The sequence below is a fragment of the Carassius auratus genome, unplaced genomic scaffold, assembly GCF_003368295.1.
Source record: "Carassius auratus strain Wakin unplaced genomic scaffold, ASM336829v1 scaf_tig00034894, whole genome shotgun sequence".
In the NCBI taxonomy this organism is placed as follows: domain Eukaryota; kingdom Metazoa; phylum Chordata; class Actinopteri; order Cypriniformes; family Cyprinidae; genus Carassius; species Carassius auratus.
In genome coordinates, this window is record NW_020526182.1 from 161,284 (window position 1) to 179,215 (window position 17,932).

Here is a 17,932-nt window from a genome sequence, read left to right on the forward strand (position 1 = left end):
CACAAGCTAATCGTGTCACAAGATCTGTCATTAATCGTAAAAGATCATTCATTTCACCAGTAACACAATGTATTTATACATAACACAACAGACATCAAATCAAGCAAAGGCTAGTCTAAGCTAAGCTAACATATACTACTTCTAAATGTCAAAGTTATCATGTAAAACACTTTAAAAGATTGGTATATATCCTAGTTCGCTATAAACATTGGTGGGAAATACAGTTTGACCTACTTAATCATACAGCTTTACACACTTGATGTTTGCGTTAGCATGCTGATTAGCCGCTAATACCTTGACGTTCTCCTTCCTCAGGATAAAGGTGGGAATTGGGAGGATTGAGTATATGAAAACAAATGACAGACGTCACAAATCAAGCTTGAATGTCTCTTAGATGTCTGATGTACTCTGAAAAACACGGACAGGAAAAGCATGTGCTCGTGTGAGATAGCGTTAGCGTGTAGCATCTGACGTTAAGCTTCTAATGGTCAGAAAGAAAGATCTGCTAATGTTTTTCTGTAAGTGTATGTGTTTGAGAGCTACAGTGAATAAACTATTCCTGAGATTACCTGCTTTGTGTTCTCAGTTACTGAAAATGTTTAATTCTTTAAATAAATTTGCTATGTACTACCAAGAATATATATGAAAACCGCCACACATTTTGATCAAATGCAAGTGAATAATTTAAAGTATAATCAGATACAATTAGATTGTTGTCATAATCTATGTGGAAACAAGTGTAAATAAAAGAATATAAAAGGTAATAGTATTAATATCATAATTATTAATATTTAATATTTTCCGATTTTATTTTATATTTGACTGTATATTGCAAAACTATCATACATTATTCCTAAATTTAGCTATTTTAATAAAAAGTATTAATAAAAATGTATCAAAGTAATACCTATAAACAAATTTTCCTACAAGACAAAACGGAACAACCTTTTCCCTACGAAATATCTTTAATCCATGCATTACCTCTTAAAGGCGTCCGTTCTTCCCATCTCCCATAGCGCCCCAAACGTCAAACAGAAAGACATCAGGAAAACCGAAGTCACCCAGAACTGAGTCGAGTGCCTCGGCAAAATCATCCGGGTTCTTCTTGTTCTTCCCGGCTTCTACGATGGTAGTCGCTGTAGGACACGAATGAGATAAAAAATCATTCATTGCTCAGGAATGGATGCTCTGCAGTGAATGGGTGCCGTCAGAATGAGTCAGAACAGCTGATATAAACAGCACAATAATCCACTCCACTACAGTACATCAGTTCACATCTTGAGAACTCACACACACACACACAAAAAATCCACTGTGATAAAATACGAGTCCATAATCAAGTGCTTGATCTGTGCAGATTTCTCTCCTGATTAAGACTCAGATTACTTTTTCATTGGAGGAAGTGTTATTATGGATTGTATTTTAGTTTAAAACACCGTAATGATGTATTGGTTCAGCTTTTGTCATCTCAAGATGTAAACTGATGGACTGGAGTGGTGTGGATAACCTGGGAATTAGTTATTCTTGTTCTTGTTTATTTATATAGCACCATTTAAAACACAACCAAGGTTGAACCAAAGTGCTTTACATAAGAAGTACAAGAATGGAAACAAACATCGACATATAATGATTTTGATACTCTGATCGTAGTATTCTAGGAGGATTATATGGGATTAAAAGGTTTGCCAAATACGTTGGGGCCTTGTTGTTTAAAGATTTGAACATGAAAAAATAAAAGTTTATATTTAATTCTAAAATGGACCGAGAGCCGATTTAAAGAAACTACCACAGGGTTAATTGATTCTTATTTTATTAAGTTTTTAGTAACCTCGCCGCAACATTTTGTACTGATTGTGGTCGAGACAAACATGTGGCTAAGTACTACATACTTTCTAAAAATGCTGCCCAGAGCGAGCAAGTATGAAGAAAACAGTACAGGAGAAAGGACAGAGCCTTGTGGAACCCCCCCCCCCCCCCCCAAGGAAGATCTATCGCTCAAATAGGAATGAAACCATTTCAGGGCTGTACCCTTTATCCCTACTTAAGGATGAGGATGTTATGGTCGATCATGTAAAAACCTGCCCTAAAATCAAGCAACACCAAAACAACACCATCTCCTTTGTCTAAGGCCAAGAAGATATCACTTAACACTTTCAATAATGCCGTCTCAGTTTTGGATTGAAACCTTTCTCCTACAGAATTTGCGCTTCGATACGAAAGTAGTTGTTGCAATGCAACTTTTTCTAAGATTTTTGAGGCAAAGCACATCTGAGAGATTGGTCTATAATTATGCATTTTATCCTAAAGCTAAATTTGGTCGCTTTCACCGAGGTGTCGTCACGGTATGTTTTAACTCTTGTGTACATATTCCACTAGACAAACTTTTGTTGATCAGATGTGCTAAACTTAGTGGTACACAGACAAAAGTCTGCTTAAACAAACGACTACGTCTGAAATCATTTGCAAAGAATGTTGGCTTCATTTTTTTAATAATATCCTGCAGCATAGTCGAAGTAATAGGCTCAAAAATGAATTGTTTGGAATTGTTAATATGTGCCCTAATAATAGTAGAGAAGTAAGTATTTTTAGCATTTCTTACTGTCTTTTGATAACTAAATAGGGAGTCTCTAAGAATATCACAATGAACATCTTCTCTCTGCTTGCCTTCTGAGGAAACGGTATTATCATTTAGCCAAGGATTTATCTTTAATTTATGACTTGTAGGTCCTAATGAGGCAATGCTATCTAAGATATCCTCACAGTCACAAGTTGATTTTAATAGAATCCAATGATCATCAACATTTAAATGCTGTAGAGGTGTTTCCAACACATATATATACACACACATTATATATATAACATTTAGTTTAAAACAATGCAGAAAAGTTGTGTTTTTTCAGCTGTTTGGACTCTCATTCTGACGGCACCCATTCACTGCAGAGTATCCACTGCTGAGGAAGTGATGGAATGATGCATTTCTCCAAACTTGGTGAAGAAACAAACTCTTCTACATCTCAGAAGGCCTGAGGTTGAGCTCGTTTTTAGCACATTGTCATTTTTGGGTGAACTATTCCAATAATTTGTTTTTTGGAAGCAGTTGGTCCCATGGGCTTTCTCTAATGCTCATGAATTTCTGGGAATCACAGATGCTCTGCCCGAGTCTCGCAGGCCTTTTACGGTAAGGCTCTCACCGAGCTCAAGGTCTCGAATCCCCATGTAACTCTCCAGGAGGTCATCGACCTTCTTGATGGCCTTGTCTTCGAACTCACTGGGCTGTTGGAAGACATGTAGTTTGAGATGAAATAAAGAGCAAGTTTAAGGTTGAAAAGGCATGGGATTTGCACCCTGACTCACGATTTCCTCCAGTGTGGCCGATCCTTTGGAGCGCAGCCGCAGCGTCTCTTTCCCACTAACCATTTTGCCCTCGCTGGACTTTGGCGCTCGCGTCCTTTGGCCTATCATGTCTGATCGACACACAAACATAAACACAAACACACTTACCCTTTCAACCACTTCACAGCGGGAAACCAGGAAAATGAATTGAATCATCTATAGCGTTAAAAAGAAAAAAATTCCAAGCTTCGGTTTCCTGTTAATGGCTTTGGACAAATTGTTCTACTCATATCCGCTTTGGTATTACTGTAAATGTAAGCCTAATATTTTATTAATATATAATTTTTGTTCACAGCAGGTTAACTTGATGTGCTGAACAAACTAAAGCTGAACTAAAAAAAAAAACTTTTAAAAGGAACAAAATCTAATAAAATGACAAAACCACATGATATGTTTACAAAAACTTTAACAAATCTAGAGATAAAAACTAAATCTATACTATGGTCAGTTTATTTAGGTGACTAAAGTAAGGGATTAAAAACACTGATTTTCAGCATTTTCTATTAAAATCTTCCTCCTCAGGCCAAAATTACTTTATTTGTCAATAAATGTCAATGTCAATAAATAATACAAAAATATTTTTTAGATATTTTGAGATTTTTTTTTTCTCGTGAACTATATGTAAACAGGACAGTACTAAATAAAAAAACAGCATGCATTTTGTATGATCTCTCTTATTTTGTAAAAATTACTCACATTTTCACAGATTCTGCAAGGGGTGCCCAAACGTTTGCATGCCCCGGTATGTATATACAGTTCTCCATTTTTTCAAGAAGCTTCTAATTTACAATGTAGTTAAACTACAGAAAAGCTAAATGTTTAAAACATGAGTTAGCTTCACTACAAGCTACAAAGAAAAAGCTTTGAAGCTGCTTCAGGAGGCAATAGCATTTTAAATATACAATGCTAATAGTTAGCATTTTAGCTAGTTAGCAAGCTACAGCATTAGCAGCCAGTGGCGGCCATTTGTCCTTTGATCTTAAACACGACGAGGGAATTGAGCGCGCGCTCGGGAGCGTAATTACCCACGCTTCTCTCACAAAGACTAATCCATCACTTAAAACATCCAATTAGCTAATGCTATAATGATAATCAAAGGCCTTTCGTTTATTAACGGCAGTAATTGGCTGTCACAGACAACAGAGGCTCTTTCTGCATTTGCTTAGTCTGCCGAGCGTGGCGAGATTTACATGAGTGTTTGTTTTTCTTTGGGAGAAAACGCACCTCGGCTAATTATTAGCATTAACTGATTTGGGTCTGTAATTACTCAGCCCTGCGCACGGGGCAATTACCAGCTCGTTTATGGAGGCCAGTAGTTCATAAACGCAGTGTACCTGCTTTCTCAAACACGCGTTAGAAAAACCCTGGCGAAGACCTAGGTTTGTTTTGCCATTTTATTGCTGTAGTCACTGGATATTGGTAGGAAACTATAGTTCTGTCCTTAAATATGAAGAGCTCAGAGAAATTAATGAGTGACTCCAAATGTCACAAAAAAGCTTATGGACGTAATTATAATAATAATATAGCTGCAAGCAGCAATTACAGGGCCAAGCACTACAGAAGCAAGCTTAAGACCAACTGATATTAGACAAAAAGCCAATTCTGATAAAAAAAAAAAAAAAAAGCTAATTTGGAGCTTTTATCAAATTGATGTGGTGTGTTCTCTGTGAGATCACATTGGCACACACACACAAGATTGGTGTCAATATGCCAAAACATTACAGAGATACAGCCTCAAGTGTCATCTTGGCATCATGCCTCAGATTCGTTTCTGTAGTAGCCTATGTGAAAACGGTTTTGTCTTTTGTCTTTTTGAGTATTTTCAAGTCATGGTCTCTGTGGTACATACAATGTTTTGCGATGGTACACCATTGTATTCGTATAGTATAGCATTTTATATCACGATACTCTATTGTAGTCAATGAGAATTTCATGTTTTGTTCAATTATAGCGCTCCAAAAGGCACAATCCCACCAAATGTTTTATGTGTCCATGGAGTGTGCCCATACATACGTGTTTCAAATTTGGTGAAAATATCTCATTTCCTTTTGAAGTTATAGTTATATGTTAGGAGAGAAAAAGATTACTGATGGCTGACTTTGTTTGGAATTGTTTTTGTTTTTTTCACTTAGGCCTACTGTCAAAATTTTGGTAATTAGGCATCAGCATGTAGCCTGCACGCTACATGTATGTTTTCAAATGTCCTACGGTGGTTTAGTGACGATCAGAGTAACAGTTTCTAAGATACTGGCAAATGGTTTTTAAGCTCTAAAATGCAACGTTGTACAAACCATAAGGCAAAACCTGGCATATTTGATACCGTTGGACTCGGAAAGGATTCAGGAGTTTATAAAGGTGGCTCCCTTGAAAATAAGTTGACCACACCCAATGTTATAACCATGTGAATATTTGATTTTAACACTAGGTGGTGCTGGCTCCAACCTTCTCAGGCTCCTTCAGGGCATCCTGCTGATGACCCACGCCAAGTTTTGTAGCAATATGTCAATGTGTTCGTATAATACAGCATTTTACAATAAAATTAAAATGCTGAACGAATCTAAAGAGATTTTTGGCCAAACCATTCAGAAATTATAAGGAAAAATATGCATTTTGCATATCTCCTGACCACTAGGTGACACGGCATTGAAACTTCTGAAGGTCTGAAGATGATCTGACCCCATTCTGGTGAAAATCAGACAAAATGTCTAGGATGAGTTCAAAGAGTAGGTTTTTAAGAACAATTAAAAATTAACCTTAAAAATTTTGGTGTAATTTCAACACAGCATGAAGCAAGGAATCAGAGGGAAAAAAAATAATTTCCTTCTGTGCCTTATTGTTCAACATTTATTAGCATAAAAAAGTGAAAATTTTGGACAAGTGGTGGCGCTAGTGAGTTTGAGTTAGAGACTCCAAGGTTTCTATGGTCAATGATGGGACTGTCCTCTATCACTGTGCCAAATTTCAAGATTAGCAAGAAGCAAGAATATAAGAAAAAATAACTAAATTTGTGCTTCCAGCTAAATTCCTCATGCATAAACACAAATCTGGCTTTAAATCTCTCTCTTCTTTAATCAGGGATGTTTAAGACAAGTATATTGAAACTATCTGAAGTTCTGGTATTCCTAAAGTGCAATAACTGCATCTCTGTTTTCATCCTGTGTCCTCTTAAAGTTAGAAAAACATGGCTGCTATACTTTCACTGTAATAAATCCCTGGTTAGTTTTAAAAGGGATTTGTATTTTTGTAAACTTTATTTCTTAGTTTTGATTTTACAGCTGTACATTACTGTAATGGTTTTATGTTTTGTGTACGGTACACCGTTTAATAATTTAAATAAATAAATAAATTGCGATCTGCTTTCTGAAATCCCATCTGACAAGTGATTCATGAACCATAATTTCAATTCCGAGCACGGATAACTCATTAGTTATCAAAATGATTCACGAACCCACTCCAAATTTCCAATCTGAATGTAGATTACAATCTGCAACTAGACGGATGTACTGTTACTTCCTCTACAGTCAGAAATCTGGGTGTTATATTAGACAGCAATTTGTCTTTTGAAAATCATATTTCCCATGTTACAAAAACTGCATCCTTCCATCTTAGAAACATTACCAAGCTACAAAACATGTTATCTGTTTCTGATGCAGAAAAGCTAGTTCATGGATTCATGACCTCTAGACTGGACTATTGTAATGCACTTCTAGGTGGTTGTCCTGCTTCGTCAATAAACAAGCTACAGGTAGTCCAAAATGCAGCAGCTAGAGTCCTTACCAGGTCAAGAAAATATGATCATACTACCCCAATTTTACAGTCTCTGCACTGGCTACCTATTAAGTTCCGTATCAGTTACAAATTATCATTACTCACCTATAAGGCCCTAAATGGTTTAGCTCCTGCGTACCTAACTAGCCTTCTACCACGTAACAACCCATCACACTCCCTAAGGTCACAAAACGCTGGACTTTTGGTCGTTCCTAGGATAGCAAAGTCCACTAAAGGAGGTAGAGCTTTCTCACATTTGGCTCCCAAACTCTGGAATAGCCTTCCTGATAATGTTCGGGGTAGATTAAAAACACATCTCTTTCGCCAAGCATACGAATAATGTATCTTTTTAATTGTGAGTGTAGTTGCATATGATCAAAGGTGCATTTTTATTCATTAAGCTTGGGTTAAACTAATTTTACTTTGTTGGATCAGCAGCTATGCTAATGATGTCTCTATTTGTTTCTCTGTTTCTGCTGGGATCTTCATCCCGTGGTAACTAGGATTTACACAAGCTCCAGTCTGGATCCAGAACACCTGAGAAGAGATGATGCTGACCCTCAGAGGACCCCAGATGATGCTAACCCTGAATCAACAAACAGAACTAACAAATATTGCTAAATGTGTGACTGAATCATATAATAACTTAAATAATAATATTGATAGTTTATCGTCTAGCTGACTACGTCTTGTATTATTATTATTATTATTATTTTTATTTTTTCTAAAATCCTGTCAAATGTGCACAAACTACTAGCTACTACTAAATATTGTAGAAACATAATTTTCTGTAAAGTTGTTTTGTAACGATTTGTTTTGTAAAAAGCGCTATACAAATAAACTTGAATTGAATTGAATTGAATCAATGATTCACGATACGCGATCCGATTGGTGCACATCGAAATCATTTCAAATTCGTAAATCATTTTGAGACATAATGGTTTCGAAAAACTCCGTTTCACCCACTATACGTGCTTTTTTAAATCATTACAAGCGATGTCGATATTCTAAAATATCTTTTAGTCTGTTTTTTGCTAGTGAGTCGCTTGAATGATCGAAGTCAAGAGTTTGAATCAATCGGAGCGTAAATGACTCACTCAATTGACTCGGTTCGTCTGTTCCTCCGCTTTTCGCGTCTTTAGCCGCGTTTACACGACACTGTCAGGACTACTACTGGCTAAGCTGGCTAGTTTTATTACTTAACCTGAATAAGATTTGAAAAATAGTATATTAACAAATAAAATATCAATATTTCCATTTCAAAAAATAACATTCGGCACAAATCTACGGATATCTTCAAAGTGCAGTAACCAGTTTACTGCTAACTAGTAAAAAACACTCCTTTAATATGATGAACTACAGCTCAAAATACATGCTAGATGTGTATTATGATTGAGTATGTGGGTCTTTAAAATAGTGATTTGTTACTGTTATCTCCTACATGCTGTGGGTGGTCTGAGTTCACTGTAATGTAATCATATGAATCTGATTAATGATTGTGTGTTCACGAGCGACTGAAACATTTCTCAATGTGTGTGTTTTACTTGTATGTAAAAGAAATGTATAAATAAATGCATTTATAATAAATATTGATATTATACATAATATTGAAATCTAGTTATGTACTACCCATAGCAATACATATGTATATGTAAATATGCATTTATTATTAAATATATATTTCTAATGGTGAATCAGTTTATTCCGAGGAGTCATATAGGGTATTCAAAACAATGATTCATTGATTCAAAGGATTTTCATATCAACATTTCTATTGAATTTATTTGATTTGATGTAATTCTAAAGGCTATTTAAATTCTGCTCCTCAGCTAAAATTATTATAAATTCTAAATTTTAATTAAATTGAATAATTTTATTATTTCATAAAAATAAATGTCTAATAAATATTAATTTACTATGGATTTATTGTTATTTATATATTATTTACAATTATTTAAATAATACACTTCTAACTATTTAAATATCTATAGCCTGGTAATATCCTACTCCTATAAATATGTAAAAGAAATTAATATTTTTATATATATATATATATATATATATATATATATATATATATATGTAGTATATTTAATAACTTTTAAATACATTTTGTAATATTTATTTATATAAAATTATTCATGCTTTTTATAACTTACCCCTTTTTACCACACGATGGTGCTCTACTCTTCAATATATTGGCCATTGCCATTTTAATTTTTTATTTTAAATAAATGTTATATTACACACATACTGTATGTGTTTGTGTATATATATATATATATATATATTTTTTTTTTTTTTTTTTTTTTTTTTTTTTACAAACAATTAGATTTTTACATATGTACATTTTTTAAATGAATACATTTATAATAATTTAGTAAAATGATTATTTTAATACTATCTTATAAAATAATATATTATTACTATATTTTCATTCCTATACTACTGTAAGATTTAGGCTAATACCCGAATAGGCCTATAATATGATGTTATTCCACATTGTGAACACATGATCTCCTGAAGATAAGATCCAGAGTGAGTTTCTAACACTGAGTTGATTGTACTGCTTGTGCTCTGTAGTAAACCCAGCCAGCGGTTGGTTGATGTTAATAGATGTCAGGTGTATTGTGTGAGGTTTTGATGAAGCCAGAAGCATGTGTAGATGTGATATGAGATGTTATGTGAGTTCTGACCGAAGGCTTTCTTGGGCTCGACCAGGCGCAGGGTGAATGGCGTTCCTCTCTGCTGCTCCTTTAGCATCTTGGCCACTTCATAATGCCGACATCCCACAATGCTCTGGTCATTAATGGCCTCGATGTGATCGCCCACACACACCGTCTTGATTCGGTCAATGGTGCTGCCTTCCTTTATCCTCTAAAACAGAACACATCATATCAAATACCAATATTATATGACATTATGTAAATATATATTTATATAAAGTATTATGCAGAACAATAAAAAAATATGCATAATAAAAACGTTTCATTGGTGTCCAGTTTTGTACATTTTTACATTTGCATATATGTCTATTACTTTTATTACACTATTTGCAACTGGCCTTAGGTTTTTGTAAACAAATTAGACTTTTTTTTTTTTTTGATTGAAATCCTTTATTCTTATTCATAAGTAACATTTAATTGCAAAATGCATGCTGCATTTCTATGCATTTGATATAAAATAAAGTTCATTTAACTTTGACTTTTGAGTTGTCTGGTCATGTTTGTTGTGTTTGTATATTTATTATTGTTCATTTAATTATTATTTTCAATTTATTTATCCATTCGTATTGTTTTATTTATTTATTATTACTTTTATTATTTATTTACTTTTGCCAGGATTTTAGTTTAATTTTGGAGGTTACAATTTCAAAAAGTTTTTTTTTTTTTTTTTTTTTTTTAAGCATGTTTTTCCAGAAAAATGTGCTGGTTCATTTCATTATACCAACTTTATTAATTATTTTCCCCCTTACTTTATTTATTATCCTACTTTATGTTTTAACCAGCCACTGGCATATTCAAAAACACAATTAAATTATTGATTGACTATATGCGAAAGAATTTAAGATTTTTCATTTAAATATGTTGTTTTATTTAATGAATCGAATGATCGTTTTGGGGGCTGAAATGTTCACTCCAGGACACCGTTAAATCTAGCGCGCACTTTAATGAAGGCGTATCCCGCGCCGTTGTCGGTGATGGTGAGGCCGAGCGCGTCCTCGGTTTTAACGACCTCCACCTCTTTGGTTTCTCCCCTCACGTGCGCAAAGATGAAGTCCTCCAGACCGATCTGACCGCCCAGAAGCTTCTGCATGTCCACTTTGTGCGAGTTCAGCGTGCAGAAGAGGATCTGGAACGGAAAAACAAACAAACATGACTCAGACTACAGAGAAACCGGACCGAACCTTTCCCGCCGTTTTCCATCATAAGCGCGGCAAGAAGGCACACAAGATGGCGCCGTTGTGGTTCAACCATGATGTCTATGGGTTCAACTAGTACTTGCAAGCCTATGCTAGAATATAACTTGGTAGTCAAATGGATAGCTAGCGTAAACGTTGATTAAAACTTGAATTGTATTCATATTACAGTGTTTAACTACCCTTCCCAAAAAGTAGTATAGTAGTAGTATCGTATAAGAAGTATATAGAAGTAGTATACTTCAATTTTATTTTACTAAGTATACTTAAGTAAGGTTCAAGTATATTTTATGTAGCAAGTATACAAATATCAGTGTTCTAATAGTATACTTGTAAGTGAACTGTTTCAGTACTCCTTGAGACTAAATTGGCCGACTTTCTAGTATATAAAAGTGTACTTTTCAGTATAACAGTAGCAAACTTTGAGTACACAACTAGTTTTCCTCTATGTTTGTATTTTGTACTGCAGTTTATTGAGAGTTTACTAATTAAATACTGCAAGTATACTCATGAGTTTTCACTGTAATTATACCTCTTCATCGCTCATTTTATTTAATAACTTTACAGTTTTTATGCTGTTTCATGTCAGATGATCGTGTTACATGTGCTAGTATCTGTTGGTTTTTTGGGGGGAAATTCTGTGCAGAAGATGTGTACTAGCGCCCTCTACTGTATAATAATGAAAACACAGATTCTAGGAGTATAGCTCAAATATATTTATAGACTTTTTGTAAGTATAAGTCATGTATACTTAAATGTCATTTTAAGTATATTTATGAGGAGTACATAAAGCCCATTTCTGAGAAGTACATAAAAAGTAAACTAAAAGTATACTTTCCTATTTTTAGTTTATAAGAAGTATACTAATAGCACACTTGAATAAACTTATTTTTCATAAAAGTATGCTAACATGCTAACAGCCCTGTTTGCTAGAAATTAGGGCACGAGTCTTCTTGTTAATTTCTACTAAAATCTTTTCAATTTTAGCACAAACTTACACTTAACGTGCGCAAAACAAACAATATGAAATATTTTCAGCTTTAGCTATAAATGTGAGGATGTAATTGTTTATAGCAGTGACCTTGAAGTCTTTCTTCACATTGAACTTTCAACTCGAACTGAAGCATGTGTTTGTTTGGTTTGAGATAAAAACTAAATTTTTTCCAGCCTTGACCCCTCCAAGAAGGCCGAAATGTCTTGATAACAGGTTCTTGAAGGACATTTTCTCCTGAAGGCTGTGTGATTTTTACAATTAGTTGTTTAAAGTTGTTCTGAAGAAAAGATTACAGATAAAACTGATTGGTTATGTAACTTGATCTGGTGATTAACAAACAGGGGCACATAACTAAAAAACATTTTTTTAATAATAGTTACATTTCTGTTTATTTGATTTAATTAATACATTTTGTTTAATTTTAATAAAAATGTAAATTATTTAATGTTTCACACAAATACTACAGATACATTTAAAAACATATGTTCATATTAAAAACACTTTGGAATATGTTTAATGTTTTTTAATTGTTTTAGACGTAGAACATTTGTTTGTTTGTTTAAATTTACTAGCCACTAGCACATTTAAAAAATATTTATTATTTTTAATAATTCATTTATTAATTTCATTTATTTATCACTTACCAGCAAAGGGCTTATAAAATAATAATAATAATAATAATAATAATAATAAATAAACAATTTCCCCTTTACCCCATGTACTAGCTACTGGAATTTATGAAGACACTTAACATTTATTTATTTATTTATTTAATTTACTAGTCGACAGCATATATGAAAACATGATCCTTCTATTTATTTTAATAACTAGCCACTGGCATAAATTAATATTTTATTTTTTTTTTTTTTTTTGAGTTAACTAGCTGCCACTGATATAGGGAAATATTTATTATTTATTTCACTAGCTGACTAGCCACTGACATAAATGAATATTGATTGATTCATTCATTTTTTATTTATTTTTACGAGTTTACTAGCCACTGATATAGATCAGTTTATTCGTTTTTTCCCCCATTTACTAGCCAGTAGCATGTAAGTAATTATTTTGCGTAATTTTGTAACTAAAATAAAAGAAAATGTATACTGTATATAATATATATTTTATCAATTTTAATAGCTGTAACAATGGAGATAACTAATACGATGGCGATACATTATCTATTGACCTTCACCAAGACGTTTACTACCTTAAGAGCAAACTCCAGTGTACTTTCCAAGAAACAGATGACCCACACACCACCCCTTTGACCCAAAAAGTCCCGAAGGCTCGCCGTACCTCAGAAGCGGAGATGTCGAAGACCTCGGCGATCTTGGCATAAAGCTCCCTGACGTTGGTGAAGCCGTGAATGCGTCCCGTGGGGCTCCCGTGTGCCAGCTGCGTGTGAAACACCAGTCTGGGCCTCGGACACGGCTGAGTCTCCTGGGGCAGCGGCGGCGCTGACGGGACGGCTCCCTGGTGCTCCTCGTGCCCCTCCGGTCCTCTGGAGTCCTGTGTGTCTGGACTCATGGCCTCTCCGTTCTGCATGGGCTCTGGGTGGCTCGTGGTCTTCTGCACTGTGAAGAGCAAGGCGTCAGCAGCCGTCTGCAGTCGGGTCTGCCGTGTTAAATTATAGATGAGGGTAGCCAGGCAACACTGCACAGGTGAGCGGCTTCTGGCCCTGCTTAGTGGAAACCCAAAACCAGTTGAGCTAGAGATCTGATGGGTGACACTGGAGAGCAGGACGAACACCTGAAGTGAAGCGACAAGCCGAGGACCTGGAGCCCATCTGTCTCTAGAGCTGGCGAAGGGGACGCTCTTCACACCAGCGTTCGATCAAATATTAAGATGATCTAAAGGAGTAGTTCGGCCAAAAGTGAGCATTTACTGAAAATGTGCTCACCCTCAGGCCATCCCAGATGTAGATTAATGTGTTTCTTCAACAGATTTGGAGAAATGTAGCATTCCATCACTTGCTCGCCAATGGATGTGAATGGGTGCCGTCAGAATGAGAGTCCAAACAGCTGATAAAAACATCACAATTAATCCAAACCACTGCAATCCATCAGTTAACATCTTGAGAAGATGAAAGCTGCGTGTTTGTAAGAAACAAATCCACCATTAAGATGTTTTAAACTTACTTCTGTCTAAAATAGAAATCCCTTATCCATTATAATGCTTCCTCCAGTGAAAAATCCATCTCCTGGTGTCTCTCACATCAAAATCCAGAGCCGTTTTGGCTTGTAAACAGTGCTTGATCTGTGCACATTTCTCTCCTGATTCAGACCAGACCAGGATTTCACTGGAAGAAACATTATTATGGATTGTGGATGTGTATTTTAGTTAAAAACAGCTTAACAATGGATTTATTTCTCACAAATGCAGTTTTGCTTAGGCTTCACCAGATTAATCAGATTACTTATTATATACAGATTACAAGATTATATGGATAACTTGTGGATTATTGTGATGTCTTTAGCATCTGTTTGGACTTTCATTCCGAGGGCACCCATTCACATCCATTGGTGAGCTAATGATGGAATGCTACATTTTTCCAAATCTGATGAAGAAACAAACTCTTCACCTCTCACATGGCCTGAAGGTAACAATTTTTTTTAGAAAACTTTCATTTTTGGATAAACTAGTGCTTTAACAGCTAAAGAATTGTTTAATGTAAGCAATAATGTTATTTGAGATGGATTGCATTGCATGTTATTGTATAAAAATGTAGTGTTTGTTGTAAGATACTGTATTTCCCACTTCCTTTTCACCAGAAGCACTGTTGCAAGCAACAAATCATCCACAGTGCACATTTGCATCCTCAGATTTCTTCTGAACAAACTGTGCTCATGAAATGACACAAGACTTCATGAGGATCATCCAGAGGTCAGATATGAAGAACTGGCTGTGGATCTGATATCTATCCTGTGCAGTGGGTACAGTGGCTCTTCTGTTCGGATAGTGAGTGTAACATGAGCTGCTGTCAACTCCTTCCTCCAAACACTGACTGCACACACACACACAATGTTTTATGCATAAAAGGGCATAAGCGGGTCATGATGATGTGGTCATGTGTGCAAGAGCTAAGAGACGATCTGAGGGAAGCTGTGTTAAAATGGGATTTTGTGCAGCAGAGCACGAGTCTGATCATGAAATTGCATGCAAACTGTTTAATGTATGCATCAACTGAACATAGATATTTAACAGTAATAATAATAGTAAGTCACAGATCCACCACTAATGAACATTTAGACACGCATACCGTGTTCAAACTCATGATCGTATTAAAACATGTGAGAACCGAGTTGAAAACACAAGGACTGTCTTTAACACAAACGCCAGAGTATAATCAGCCCTTTACACTAGTTCTCCACCCCGACTTCCTCCACCTACCACCACGTTGCATGCAGACACGCGTCCTACCCATAGAAGGGCATGGGCGGAGTCCGAGCGCGCCTGCCGCGCAGCGATTGGACACTGCGCCTGATCAGATGCGCGCTGATTGGTCCCCAGCGCTTGGTCCGATCTTGTCTCATTCCGTTAATCACGCCGCGCTCATGGGACGCCGAAGAGGAACCGGATCACCGCATCCTTGTTAAACGGCGTCTGTTTGTCGGCGTGCGTCGATCTGCGTTGAGGAAGAATGCTGGAAAACAAGAGGGAGAGACTGAAAACCTTCCTGAGAAAGATCGACGAGAGCGCCATATCGCGAATCAAGCATTTGATGAAGGAGAGGTGAGAAGAATAACCGCTATCAGCTGTCGACATCCGATCGTCACATACGCAGCTCATTTACATATGTTAATACTGTGTTCTTCTTATAATTACAAGGTGCCAGTGTGTTGGTTTTGATAAGTGTTTGTGATGAGCTGTGAAATATAGTGGAATATAGGTCAGATTGGTGGAGTTTTACAGTTATAACCCACCCTACTATGCGTGCGCGTGCACGCGTGTGATGACATTATTGCTTCCTGATGATTGATTTATCTTATTCAAATAGATTAGAGATCATTTATTTACGACTTCATATGTCTTTATAGTAAACAAATTGCTTTATTACACTCAGTTTTACACATCATACAATTATTAGTGGTTTTTACTGCATTCGTGTTACTGTGGTACAATTTATAAAAAAAAAATACCATGGAATTAACACCACTGTGTTTTTGGAAGGGGACCATGGTAGAGCATTGGATTAGCATGAATTACCATGTTTAAATACATGTCACCAGAGTAAAATAATGTGGTAACATGCCAACTTCCATTGCTGTACCATGTTTTTATTTCAACACAGTTTTGTTTTTATGTGTATAATAGTAATAATATTTGTTTTTATTTGCCGGTACCAGTGTGTGTTTGGTCATGCCATGCCTATGGTATTACCGTGGTGCATATATGATATTGTATATGTATGTTAATTTATGGCATGATGCATATCTGACCGTTTCTGTTTTTGTTGTGTTTACATTGCAAGTCATCTTAAAAACCTCCAAACTCCTGAAAGCAGCCCTGCGGTGTAATATAATATCATCTCTGTGTGTTGTTGTTATTATTAGAGTCATTAAGGCAGTATTGTACCTGGATCACATCACTCATGCTATTGTAAAGGAATTACTGGGCTAGTTTTAGACTAGAGCTGATTTCCCTGACTCACATCCAGTGAGCCAGTTACTTGTGACTTACATTAATTTCCATTCAACCATTTGATGGAAAATGGCCATTAATACACCAGCTGTTCTCATGCCCATGGAGCATGAATGGTGCGGCCCTCATCTGCAGTTGTGACACAAACAAACCAATCCACATCGCCGTTATGCGTCAGATTCCTAACCCTCATCAAGGTGCAAGATTTCCATTTACTTGAGCAGTTTAAATGCAAATGACCCTTTTCTTGGCCAGATTGATTCGTCTTCAGTGAAGGTCCTAAACATAATTGGTAGCTGGAATGTGTCATAATCAGATTACGAGTTTGAAAGTGTCGACGTTACATCACAATGCCCAGTAAGTGCTTTAGATGGTCAACCATTTCTCCAGATAAACAGGTGATCTCATAGACCCTCCGTTGTATTGGTATTCCAACACACATGGGTCATGTTATCTATCCACATCTATTTTTAGCCCAAAAGCTTGTTCCAGGAGGTGTGCTGGGTCATGACAAGCTGTCTAGGCTAATTTTGTTTCCCAGTGGAATTGAATTGGCTTCTCCGAGCCTTGTAAAGAAAACTATGGGCCCTGACCACTTATCATACCCATGGATATGGGAATGTAAAGGACACAAGTTATGCTTGAGGTCTTGCACAACTGCTTTAGAGCGGCGCTACTACTTCAGTGGAACGTTGTTTGGATGGAGTCGAGGTTGTTTAGAAGGTCATTTCCCATTTTTGAGTACATTTGGACCACTCCTTGTAAATGTGAATGTGGCTTTCAGATTTAGCAGATTAAAGTCTTTCTTCCTCTTAGTACATAAATTCCCATCAGCAATCTCAGATCTTTGTGAACCCGTTGCCTGCAAACATTCAAGGGTCTCAGCGTTTTCCAGTCCCCAGCATTTCACGCTGATTTGGTGAAATCCAGGTTGACATATTGGCGCCCTCATTCTTCAGCACCTTTACTGAAAGCAATACTTGCTTGACGTACTTCCCCAAAGCAAAGTTCCCCTACGCTATCAGAACTGCGCCAAAAGAAGAAGATAATGTCAGTTTCATCTGATTCCTGGTTGGAATTTCCACTTTTGGACTCTATTAGTCCATGGAAAGAAAGGGCTCTTTCTGTTTAGGCTGAAGAAGTGACACTGATGCATTCAAGCCACATGATTTGCACGAATGTCCTCTGTGTTATTGGTTTGGCCCCCATCCACCAGT

The 17,932-nt window shown here is 36.1% G+C and overlaps 2 protein-coding genes across 3 annotated transcripts in view; one reads left to right on the forward strand and one right to left on the reverse strand.

Annotated features, from left to right (window-relative positions):
* Positions 1-15,607, reverse strand: LOC113081668 (PDZ domain-containing protein GIPC3-like). Its single transcript, XM_026253687.1, has 8 exons — positions 15,495-15,607; positions 13,371-13,752; positions 10,828-11,013; positions 9,858-10,038; positions 3,355-3,464; positions 3,192-3,273; positions 982-1,136; positions 1-408 (listed from the first exon to the last, which is right to left on the reverse strand). The coding sequence occupies exons 1-7, from the start codon at positions 15,605-15,607 to the stop codon at positions 985-987; spliced, it is 1,206 nt and encodes a 401-aa protein (XP_026109472.1). The 3' UTR covers positions 1-408; positions 982-984.
* LOC113081669 (GRAM domain-containing protein 2B-like) overlaps positions 15,586-17,932 on the forward strand; it is a 15,052-nt gene continuing 12,705 nt past the window's right edge. The window contains exon 1 of one of the 2 annotated variants that reach the window (XM_026253688.1): positions 15,586-15,806. In XM_026253688.1, coding sequence (XP_026109473.1) covers positions 15,715-15,806 — 92 coding nt within the window. In that variant the 5' untranslated portion in view covers positions 15,586-15,714. The remainder of the gene's footprint in view (positions 15,807-17,932) is intronic. The other variant, XM_026253689.1, reaches the window with a different exon arrangement.